This window comes from Zonotrichia leucophrys, chromosome 26 (assembly GCF_028769735.1).
Source record: "Zonotrichia leucophrys gambelii isolate GWCS_2022_RI chromosome 26, RI_Zleu_2.0, whole genome shotgun sequence".
NCBI lineage: Eukaryota > Metazoa > Chordata > Aves > Passeriformes > Passerellidae > Zonotrichia > Zonotrichia leucophrys.
The window spans coordinates 1,873,588-1,884,786 of NC_088195.1; the positions used below are offsets into that span (position 1 = coordinate 1,873,588).

At 53.3% G+C, this 11,199-nt stretch overlaps 1 protein-coding gene across 1 annotated transcript; it reads left to right on the forward strand.

Moving 5' to 3' along the window:
- Positions 1–10,892, forward strand: IP6K3 (inositol hexakisphosphate kinase 3). Its single transcript, XM_064733065.1, has 6 exons — positions 1–132; positions 3,632–3,979; positions 7,604–7,784; positions 8,851–9,023; positions 9,648–9,823; positions 10,422–10,892. The coding sequence occupies exons 1-6, from the start codon at positions 36–38 to the stop codon at positions 10,872–10,874; spliced, it is 1,428 nt and encodes a 475-aa protein (XP_064589135.1). The 5' UTR covers positions 1–35; the 3' UTR covers positions 10,875–10,892.
- The last annotated feature ends 307 nt before the right edge of the window (positions 10,893–11,199 follow it).

An 11,199-nucleotide genomic window follows, 5' to 3' on the forward strand; every position in this document is an offset into this window, starting at 1 on the left:
TTCCGGGCTCCTGCCAGCGCCACCGCACTCGGGCCATGCCCAAATGTTCCCTCATTGCTCCCTCTGGAGCTGCAGGCAGAAGCAGCGAGAAGCCCGGCCCAGGCAGCCCCCGGCGGGCACCGGCAGCCCCAGGTGAGCTCCGGGCGGCATCCCAGGGCAGCAGGGATGGGGCAGGGTGGGCACGGCTTTGGAGGTGCCTGGGAGGGAGGCAGGAAGGTTCTGGCTGGTGGCAAGGGACGGGAGCAGCAGGGACAGGCGGCACTTGGGGCTGGAGGGAATCTCTGCAGTGACCATGGAGCTGGTGGCTCTCGGTTCTCCATGGTGGAATGGCTGGAGAGTGTTGGGCTGGGAGGAGGGGAGGGAGGTGCTGGGGGTGGCAGAGTGGGCAGGGGGGTGAGGCAGCCTGTGCCCTTTTCTGCAGAGTGTGGTGGCACCACATCCTGTGGTGGCACCAGATCCTATGGTGGCACCATGTCCATGGTGGCACTGGGTTCTGTGGTGTTACTGTGTCTGTGGTGGCACTGGATCCTGTGGTGGCATTGTGTCTGTGGTGGCACCGTGTCTGTGGTGGCACTGGGTTCTCTGGTGGGTCTGTGGTGGCACCAGGTCCCAGCTCTGGGGCTCCATGCAGGGCTGCTTGTGGCTCCAGGTGAGCTCCAGCACTGGGAGCTGTGCACACACAGATCTCAGCCATTTGCTTTTCTTGCCTTTTAACGAAGCAAAGAATCAGCAGAGCAGTGCTTGGAACCGACTCTGGAGCTCTGGGATGCTCCAGGAGCAGGGAGGTGACCACGAGGGGTGACACTGAGAGCACAGGCTTGTGCACAGAGCTCTTGTTTTTAGAGGGATTTTGCATTTTAATATTCCTGGGTGTTTCTGGCCTGGCTGTGCATTCCCCTGGGGCCACACGAGTCCTGTTTGGGGTGGGATAGGATGGGGTGGGATGGGGTGAATGGGGTGGGATGGGATGAATGGGGTAGGTGCCACTCAAAGATTAGAGAACTGAACGTGCCCAGTTCCCTTTGGCTCGGTTTGGAGCCCGTTTCACTGAGACTCCTTTGACATTTGGCCCTGCCTGGGAGCAGGGTGGGAGGTGACAGTGCCAGGGGAGCAGCGCTGTCCCCAGCACTGGGACAGAGCTCATCCAGCCCTGGCAGGAGCAGGGACACCTTCCATGGTTTCTCCAAATCCCCATCCGTCTCCTGGAGAATGGAATATTTCTCCTCTATGCAGAGGAATGTTCTCCATATCCTCCTTCTCTGATATTTCCTGGCTCACCTCCACCTGCAGCACCTGAGCTGCTTTTCCTTTAGCTGGAGGAAAAACGCTGACAGATTCTGGTTTTTCTTGGAGGCTCTGGATTTATCTGTAATTCTGTGTATTTTTAGTGACGTAAATATCTCCTGGCATTTGCGATACCTTGAGCCAGTGGAAGTGATTTATTTCCAGTGTCTTGTTTCAGGGGAGCTCAGTGTTCACAGGAACATTTATCTGCTCCGAATGGATGAGCTGCTTCCCAGCAGAAACTCCCAGAAAAGAACCTCCTTCTCCTACTGCAAAATCCTGCTCCGAGTTTTGCTCGGGAGAAAACATTCGGGAGCTTTATCAAATTGTGGATGGTTTTTCCCCAGCTCCCTTCCCAACGCTAAGGTTGCCAGAGCTGTCAGGGGGTTGTGGCAGCAGAATCTGAGCCTTGGACAGTCTCAGAAGCAAGAAAGGATTTAAGTCATGTTGTTTCCTGCTCCAAAGAGGTGTTATGACAAATCCGCTTGCTGTTGGCTTTTCTCCTTCTTTTTAAGGATGGGAGGAAGGGGGGGGGCAAAGCCACACAAAACAAACCGCAACAAACCTGCGGCTCCCGAGGCGGAAAATCCTCTTTAAAAATTGCCACAACTTAACAAAATGCTTTTATTAACGCCCAGGAAAGCTCCGAGGAGCCGCTGGAAAGCGCTGGGCTCGGGGGCCCGGCTTTGTTCCTTGGGGAAAGGTAATTGTAGAGCAGGAATTCCTCTCCCAGGAGGAATAATGGGAGGGGAAAAACCCCACCCTGGGGGAGATAAAGGAGCATTGGGAGGTGGGAGTGGCTCTTCCCTGCCTTGAGCCCACTCCATCCCACTGCTCCAGGTGGGGAACAAAGCAGGAACCTGCCCCAGGTGCTTCTCCCTTGGGGTTAATTCCAACAGGGGAGATTTGAGCATCACAGAATATCCGAGTTGGAAAGGACTCAGAAAGATCCAAGTACTGAGCTCTGGCTCCTTCCTGCAGGACGGGAATGCTCCAGCTCCAGGGAAAGCCCTTCCCACAGAGCTCTGCCCACCCTGGGAAGCTCCAGGTGCCTCCAGGAGGTGCCACCACCCCTGGCTGCTGCACAAGGAGGGGTGGCAGCGCTGCCCGGGTCACATCTGTCCCCTGGGGCTGGCAGGGGTGGAGCTGCTCAGCTGGCAGCACATCCTGGAGGCTTTCCTGGCACAACTGGATCTTGCAAAGGCATCCTTGTCCCCTGCACTGGGGTTCTGCTGGCAAAAATGGGGTGCAAAGCTCCCCCACAGGCTGTGCTGAAGCTGGAGCAATCAGGAGAAAGGGCCTGTGCTGCCATGGACCCCTCCTCAAATGATGATTTTGATAATTTTTTCCCATTCCCGTGAGTCTGGGATGTGGAATGTCCATCTTTGGTGTGAAGCCAGCACCAACATCAGCTCCTTTTTGCCATCCTTGGTGCCTGTGGGATTCAATGGATTTAATTCCTGATATCCAGGACCTGTCCATGGGTTTCCTGTGAGGAATGGAGAAGGAGCAGGTGTTGGTGGGTGCTGCTGCTGGGGATGCACCAGGGATGTGCTCTGTGGTTTTCCTACACTGCTGCTTTAGAGCTGAGACTTGCTGCTGTCAGAATCAAGGAGGAATTGCTGGAATCAGGCATGGATGGATGTGCTCTGTGGTTTTCCTACACTGCTGCTTTAGAGCTGAGACTTGTTGCTGTCAGAATCGAGGAGAAATTTCTGGAATCAGGCATGGATGGATGTGCTCTGTGGTTTTCCTACACTGCTGCTTTAGAGCTGAGACTTGCTGCTGTCAGAATCAAGGAGGAATTTCTGGAATCAGGCATGGATCCATTGCTGGGGGAAGGATGGAAATCTGGGTGTGAGCCCTGTGGGTGCTGCTGTGACACATCCACATCCCCTGGTGTGTGTCAGCCTGGGAAGGAAACGCTGCTGCTGCTGCTCAGGGGTTCAGTGACAGGGAATGTCCCAAACTGAGGTTTCTCTGGAAGCTGCAGGAATTGTTGCTCACCCCTCCTGAAGTGTTGGAGAGCAAGGGAGTGCCTGGGGACTTGCAGGGGCTTTGCAGCAGCTCTGCTGCGCAGGGAATGTCCAAGGGAAGGCCTGGCACCATCCTGGCATGGCCTGGGGGACAAACTGGGGGTGTTGCACAGCATCACTGCAGTGTGTTAATCCCTGATCCTCACTGCTTTAATTCACTGCTCTTCTGATCGCTGTCTCCTGTCCCCAGCAGATCAAAATTGGGCTTCCCTGGACTCTCTGTGCCAGGCCCTGGGCACTGACAGATCCCATCCCACCCAGCTGCTGAGTGACCCCTCTCCTCTAATTCCTTCATTCCCTCTGTTTTGCAGATTCCATTGGTGAAAGGGCAGCGTGGAGGAAAAGCCAGCGTGGGGGGAACAGCAGAGTGGGTGACAGCTGGCCCAGCCCTGCCCGTGCCAGCCTGTGTTTGCCAGCTCCGTGTGCTGCTGCTGAGGGGTCTGCAGCCCCCTGGGCTGTGCCTGGCACCATGGTGGGTCAGAGCCCTGCCGAGCCCAGGGCTGCTGTGCTCCTGCAGCCCTTCGTGCACCAGGTGGGAGGCCACACCAGCATGCTGACCTACGATGAGCACACCATCTGCAAGCCCCTGGTGTCGCAGGAGCTGAGCTTCTACGAGTCCCTGCCCCTGGCCATGAGGCAGTTCACACCTCAGTACAAAGGTAAGGGGAGCACTGAGCTCTCACCCTCCTAAAAAGCATCCCCAGCTGCTGCAGTGAGGCCTTTCCAGGGTTTTCCTCTGATTTTTCCCCATCCCTGACTCCCTTTCCCAGCTGAATCTCTCAGCCCCTGGAATGCAGCACTGGGAGAGCAGCAGCATTTTTTAAAGACATCCTCCCTCCCTTCTCTTTCTTATTCCTTCAGTATTTTCTGCTTTTACTGCCAGGCTTGTGCTGCTCATAAAGCTCCTGACCCTGGCTTTTGGGGGAGGCGAGAAGCTCGGTTGTCACGTAAAAATTTAAAATATCTCTTGGTCCTTCGGCGTTACAGCAAAGAGCTCAGTCAGCCACGGCTCCAGTGTGCTTCCAGCCCAATCTCTCCCTTCTCCAGAAAGTCAGGGGCCTCTGCAGATTTATGGGACAATATTAAAAAGATGCTTAAGGGAGAAAAGTTTCCTCTGAGTGGTTTCCTGTGGCAGGAGCTGGGGTTTGGTGCTGCAGCACTGGGCACTCGCTGATAAAGCTGTTAAGCAGTCCCAGTTTAACCAGTCCAGGGGTGCCCTGGTTATTCAAACCTTTGTGTCTTCTCCTATTTCAAATCCCAGAGAATTTATGATGAGGGTAATTAAAAAGCAATTCTCCAATCTGGCATTGGGCTCAGAGGTTTATTCCTCTCCTGGCTGTCCCGGGCAATTAAAGAGGTGGAACACTTTCCTGTGAGGATGATGAGGGGGATGATCCTCCCTCCATCCCCCATCTACACGTATCCATGTACCTCATCTCTATTTCTGGGCCGTGGGAACAGCCCTGGGACCATTATGTAATGGTCACATTCTGTGCAACGGTGACATTCTGTGTAATGGTGACATTCTCCACAATGGGGATCAAATATCATTCAAGCTTCACTCCAAGCCTGTGGCTTTTCCTGCTGATCTCACCCATATCAGGCACTTTGGTGACCTCAGGACCGACTTTTATCCCTTTTGAAGGCTCTGCCTTGTCCCACTTGAGCTCCCAGGGGATGCTGGGCTTGTTTTCCAGCCCAGTTCTGCTCAGGTTCCCAGCGCCCTCGGCCGTAGATGAATGCGCTTGTAAACACAAAAATAAACCCACGAGGGCAGAGTTACAGAGTGAAACCTCCTGAGAGCCTCTGGATGCCACCAGTGTGGTGACAGCACCCAGAAATACCCTCTGGCTGCTGGCTGGTGCCGGCAGGAGGGGCACTGGGGTGTCAGTGACACCAAAGGCAGCACAGACAGGCACCCCAAGGCTTTGCAGAGATGTTTGCCCACTGCAGCAAAGCAGGAGCTCTGGGGGTTGTCTGCCACACACAGGTCATGGCAGGACACCTGCAAACCCCCGTGGAATCCCCCCAGGAGACAAAAAGCACTTTCCAGGCTGAGCTGTAGGTTTTTTGAGGACTGAATTTCCAGCTGGGAGGAGGGAGAGGATCACATTCCCTTCCAATTTAACGCTCGGTTCTCGCCTTTGAAAATCTCCCCATTAATTTTCATATTAATGGCTGATAGTTAACAACTCTTATTTTCACGCTATATATAAGTTTTTTGGGGCCAGCCCGTCAGCACTATGCAAATGAGCACAGCCCTGCTGACTGCAGGCAGGAACTGGGACAGTTTTTAAGGTTATGGTGTTTGCAATCGAGGGCTCTGGTCGCCTCCCCGTGACTTTTTAAAATGGAAAAGGCTTTGATTTAGGGAAAGACACGCTGGCTTTTTTTTTTTTTTTCCCATGCCTACATCCCCTGAAAATGTGAAGCAGTCATCCAGGCTGAGAGGAGATTTGTTTGCTCTCAGAAATATGGATTTTTTAAAGAATAGGACTCAGGGAAAAGGTAATGCTGGAGCCTGAGCAAGATGGAACTCCCTGAGCTCACCACAGAGGGCTGGAAGGGCTAAAAATATTCCTTTTTCCCCTAATGAAGGTTTGCAGCCCCTCAGCTCCCTTGGCAGAGCAGCCTGGGTAGATTTCCCCCCATTTCTGTGTAAAGTCAGCCTGTTTAACCCAGCCTGTTCACAATAATGCTGATTGCACAGCAGAAGGGACCAGGAGTGACTGTGGTGAGGGAAAAGCATCCAAACCCAAGGTTTTGGGGTGCAGGACCTGGGGAGGGATGGGCACCCCAGTCCAGTGGAGGGGCTGCAGGGACAGTTCAGGCGGGGAAACCCCTGAGGCAGGCACAGGAGGCAAAGCCTCTGCTCGGTGTTTGCTCTTGGAATGGAGAGAAGGGGCTTTGCACCTTTATTTGCTTTGGCACCTCTGCTTGGGAGAGCAGAACTGTTTGTTAAACTGCTGAGATCACCTCCCCACGTGCCCAGCAGAGCCGGGGAGGATGCCCTGGGCACAGCTGGATCCAGCCCAGCCCCTCATGCCCCCAGCTGGGTTCTCTCCAGTGCTGCTTTTGCTGGTCCCACTGCCCTGTCCCTGCTCCCTGTCCTCTCTGGGAGCTGGCAGCTCCCCAAGCCCCAAATCACAGAATGAACCAGGCTGGAAAAGACCTTTGAGATCACCAAGTCCAGCTCATGACCTAACCTAAACCACAGCACTGAGTGCCACATCCAGCCTTTGTTAAACACATCCACGGTGACTCCCCCACCTCCCTGCGCAGACGATTGCAGTGCCCAATTTAGTGAAGGTTTTTATATATTTTTTAAATATTTAACCTAAGCTTCCCGTGGTGCAGCTGTGCTCTGAGGACACCCCCGGAGCGTGGGGAGGCTCAGGGAGCCGTGGCAGAGCTGTGGGAGCAGGGCTGGCGTTATCAGCCCTTCCCAGAAAGGTCAGAGCTGGCGGCAGCGCGGTCCGTGGCCATTCCTGCGCTGTCACTTGAGACGCGCAGCCAGCCGGCCCCGTGCCAGGGATGGGCTCGTGTCGGGCTAAATCCGTGCTGGACTGGCTGGCATTTGAGCCCTGTGATTCCTGTCAGAGTCAGGGAAAATTGCAATGTTCAAATGCAGGATGGTGTTTTAAGCATTCGGGGTGGAAAAAAATAACCTCTGGGCACAGTCCTGGACCTTTGAGGGCACAAAAACAGGACGGGTGACACTCCAGCCCCCCGTGGGATATCTGGGTGCTGGTTTTGGTGCTGGGGGAAGGATGTGGCCATGACAATGTGTGGGCAGCACTGCCAGCCCATGGCCACGTCCCTGCCCTGCTCCCAGGGCTCTCCAATAAAAAGAAGCAGTTGGCACGCTGGGTGTCCTTGGAAAATGCCTTGTCCCCAACCCTCCCTTTGCCTCTGCCAATGAAAAGTGTTTCCAGCCTTGTGCTGTCTTTAAAAAGCACTTAAATCCCTTGTGATAAATAAACTGGGAGCTCCTGTTCTGGACTGGGGGGCTTTTCTGGGTCACCTGGGGCACAGCAGAGCTTGGAGGGGTGAAGGACAAAGGAATGTGTGGTTCAGAGGAGGCAGATTTCAAACTGAGCCTTGAGAGGGGGAGCACTTGAAAATCCTGAGAGTATTTTCCAGGGTCTCAGCCTAAGGATGCTTTATTGGGCTTGAAATCAGAGTGGGATCAGTGAAAGGCCACCAAAACACCAGGTGGTGACCAGGCCTACGTGATACTCTATGGGCTCATCTCTGTCTCCTTTGTTCTCCCCTCTGTCCAGGCATTGTGTCCGTGCACCTCAAGAAGGACAGCCTGGGCAACCTGACCCTGATTGCGAGCCCTGGCCTGGGCCAGCCCGACACCTGCGGCCGCCTGGACAGCGCCGGGGGTGACCCCGCTGTCACCTTGTGGCACAAATGCAAGTGGAGCCACACCCAGGTCACCAAGACCTTCAAAGACAGGTGAGGGTCCCTGCAGTCCTCCTGGCTGGCATCTGCCACTTGGATGGGTTTGGGGGGCCAGCTGTGGGTTTAGGGCAAAAGGACCCAGCCAAGGTGAAGAACAGCAGAGCCAAACCCTGTGTGTGTGGTTCTGCTCTTCCCTGGTGTGGGGACAGAGTGAGGTGGATCTGGAATGTTGTTGCTCAAATATCTGCCTCAAATTCTGTTCTAAACCCCATTCCTTGGAGCACAGCAGGCTCCAGGAGAGGAGAGGCCATGGGAGAACAGTCACTGAGCATGGAATGTCCCTTTGCTGGCAACAGAGGGGCTTCAGTGCCATCCCATCCCATCCTACCCCATCCCATCCCATCCCATCCCATCCCATCCCATCCCATCCCATCCCATCCCATCCCATCCCATCCCATCCCATCCCATCCCATCCCATCCCATCCCATCCCATCCCATCCCATCCCAGGGAAGAGCTCTCCCAGGAAGGCACCCAGTGCTCCCAGCCCCTCTGCCTCACAGAGGTTTTTGCAGGACATCCTTCATCCCAAACTGGTTCAGAGCAGCCCTGGGCCACCCGGGACTGGAGGTGGAAAATCCCTGCTGCCTTTGGAGTGATGGGAGTGGTGGAGTTGGAATGAGCAAGACCAAGGAATGACCCCCCAACGAGAACAGATCTTCTCATCACTCTTTCCCTCCCTCCCCTCCTTGGAGCCAGCCTTTCCAAATTGGGAATCATTCCCATTGTTGGACCATTTGCCTGTGCTGTGCCCATTAGGTGGATAAATAGAGATCCCTGGCAGCTGGGGCTGTGAATGGCTTTTCAAGGGAGCCAGCACACTTTAAATTATAATGAAAGAAAAGTATTGGCAGGCAGCAATAGCTGGCTTTCTGAAAATTACTGTTATGGAGTAACAAAGGATCTCTGCAGGTTGGGTATGATCAATATGGTTCCTTTGAGAGTCCCTGAAAATCCACCTTATCAAGTTTGAGGCTCTACAGGAAAAGAAAAAAATAAAGAAGAGAATATTCTCCTCTGGAGCTTATAAACCTGACGTGTCCCTTTGTGTGCTTTGTCTAGCTGCCCTGGGAAGATGCTTTTGAGGACAGACCTGCAGTACCACACAGATTCCCTTTTGGAGGATGCAAATGGGAAGCAGGCAGAAAGGAAGAGCTACAACCCCTGGGGACTGCACTGTCACCGGCAGCACCTGAACCGCATGTCCTCCAAGCACAACGAGAACAAACTCCATCGTATCCTTTCTCCTCCCTCCCCTCCAGCACAGCCCTGGCTACAGATAACAGCTGGGAATCAGTGTAGGGTTTATTGCAGGGGAATGCATCCCATCCTTTGCACAGACTCTGGGAAAATAAGGAATATTCTCTGTTATCTTGTAAAAAAAAAAAAAAAAAGAGAGAAAGAAAAAACCACATTTCCCATAAAGAGTTCTCAGCAGAAGTCAAAGATCCCCTTGGCATACATTTAAAAACACAACTATACAGGAATTAGCAGCTGCCTCGCCTTTTATTTTCCTATTACACTTCATTACCCACCAGTCATGTGAGTAATAGAGTTTAACAACTTCCCCCACCCACCGGAGCGAGCTCAGCACCTAGGGAAGGTGTCAGAGTGACAGCCCAGGGCTACGGTGTCACTGGAGAATGGAGCTGTTGGGGCTTTAATTGGTAGGGCTGTAGTACAGTAAATTAACTGGAATTGGCAGCGAGAGGCCCATAGCAATGACACGTCGGAGAAATTGGCTGAGAAAGTCTCATTACAGTTGTGAGCTGCTCTGGAGAGTGTCAGCAGTTGCTTTGATTTAAGGCCTCTTTCAATTAGAATTTCAAAGTATTGGGTTTCCCTTAAGTCACGCTCAGAGTTTCTCCTGCTGGAAAACGTGGTGTCCAAGTACAGCTACCCCTGCATCCTGGACCTGAAGATGGGCACTCGGCAGCACGGGGATGACGCCTCAGAGGAGAAGAAAGCTCGGCACATCAAGAAGTGTGAGCAGAGCACCTCGGCCTCGCTGGGCGTGCGCATCTGTGGGATGCAGGTAAAGCCTCCATCCCCTCTGGGTGTTGGTTCCCCCCTTGGTTCCTCGCTTGGAACCAAGCTGGAATCTCTAGGGGTTCTTGGCTGGTGTGAATTGAAGCAGTTTTATTCTCTTTTCACCCCGAACACAGGCTGTAAAATGTGGGAATCCTTAAAATCAGTGGGGTTTGGGAAAGCTGCAAAAGGCAGACCTCAGAAACAGAACTGCGTTAGCGATAAGCAATAGCCTTAAGATTTGTCAGCAGATATATAAGAAGTAGAAAGTAAGGACAAATAGAACAATGGTTTGTGTATTGTTTTGTCTGACCAAAGTGTGTCAGTGTCAAGCGTTACCTACCAAAGTAGTAATATGAAATTTAGAGTTAGGCACTAATTTGGCAGCACAGGATTTGAAAAATATAAAGGCTAAAATCTTTATTCAGTGTCACTGGCAGCGGATCCCTATCCGGAAGCTTGGGCTAATTGGGGTGTTGTTGGTTATGGTCTTGGGATAGGGTTGGTTATGGTGGTGGGGCTCGCTATAGGGCATGTGAGGCATCATTCGTGAATCCCTCACAACTCAGGATGATTTCATGGATTATTCCTCTGTTCCCTTGCAGGTTTACCAGGCAGACACTGGCCATTTCCTGTGCAAAGACAAATACTACGGGAGGAAGCTCTCTCCGGAGGGATTCCAGCAGACCCTGCGGCAGTTCCTGTGCAACGGGAACCAGCTGAGGACAGACCTGCTGGAGCCCATCATCCTGCGCCTCAAGGCCCTGCTGGCCGTGATCAGGAAGCAAAGCTCCTACAGGTTCTACTCCAGCTCCCTCCTCATCATTTACGACGGGCAGGAGCACAAGGAGGGTGTGGATCAACACCTCCCCTTCCCAAAAACTCACAGCACGAACCCCTCCAGGGTGGATGTGAGGATGATAGACTTTGCCCACACCACCTTCAAAGGCTCCAAGAGCAACCCCAACCCCACCCCGTACGATGGGCCGGACCACGGCTACATTTTTGGCTTGGAGAACCTCATCAAAATCCTTCAGAGCCTGTTGGAAGGGAAGTGAGAATTTCTGTGATTTCCTAATGACTGATAGCCCTGAAAATCCCTCTTGGGGTTGGCTGTGTGGGACCCTCTGGCCGCTGGATGTGGCACGGAACGAGCACGGATCAGTCGGGAAGTGCTGAAAATTTTCCGTGTGCCGTCACTGAACTGAAGCGTGGAAAGCAGAGAGCTGGAAGAATCTGCTCTCTCTGCCATCCATCAGAAGATTTATTCTCCTTTCTGGTTTTACTGCTGTCCTTGATTTATTTGTGAGCCAAAGAAAGCATTACTTGGGAAGAGTCTTAATGATAAACCAGGAGATGCTCGCCCCGCAGCCGAGCGGGAGG

Coding starts and splice junctions, on each gene's coding strand:
- IP6K3 (XM_064733065.1), top strand. CDS start 36: ATGCCCAAATGTTCCCTCATTGCTCCCTCTGGAGCTGCAGGCAGAAGC. Junction 133..3,631: donor GCGGGCACCGGCAGCCCCAG/GTGAGCTCCGGG, acceptor TCTGTTTTGCAG/ATTCCATTGGTGAAAGGGCA. Junction 7,785..8,850: donor ACCAAGACCTTCAAAGACAG/GTGAGGGTCCCT, acceptor TGCTTTGTCTAG/CTGCCCTGGGAAGATGCTTT.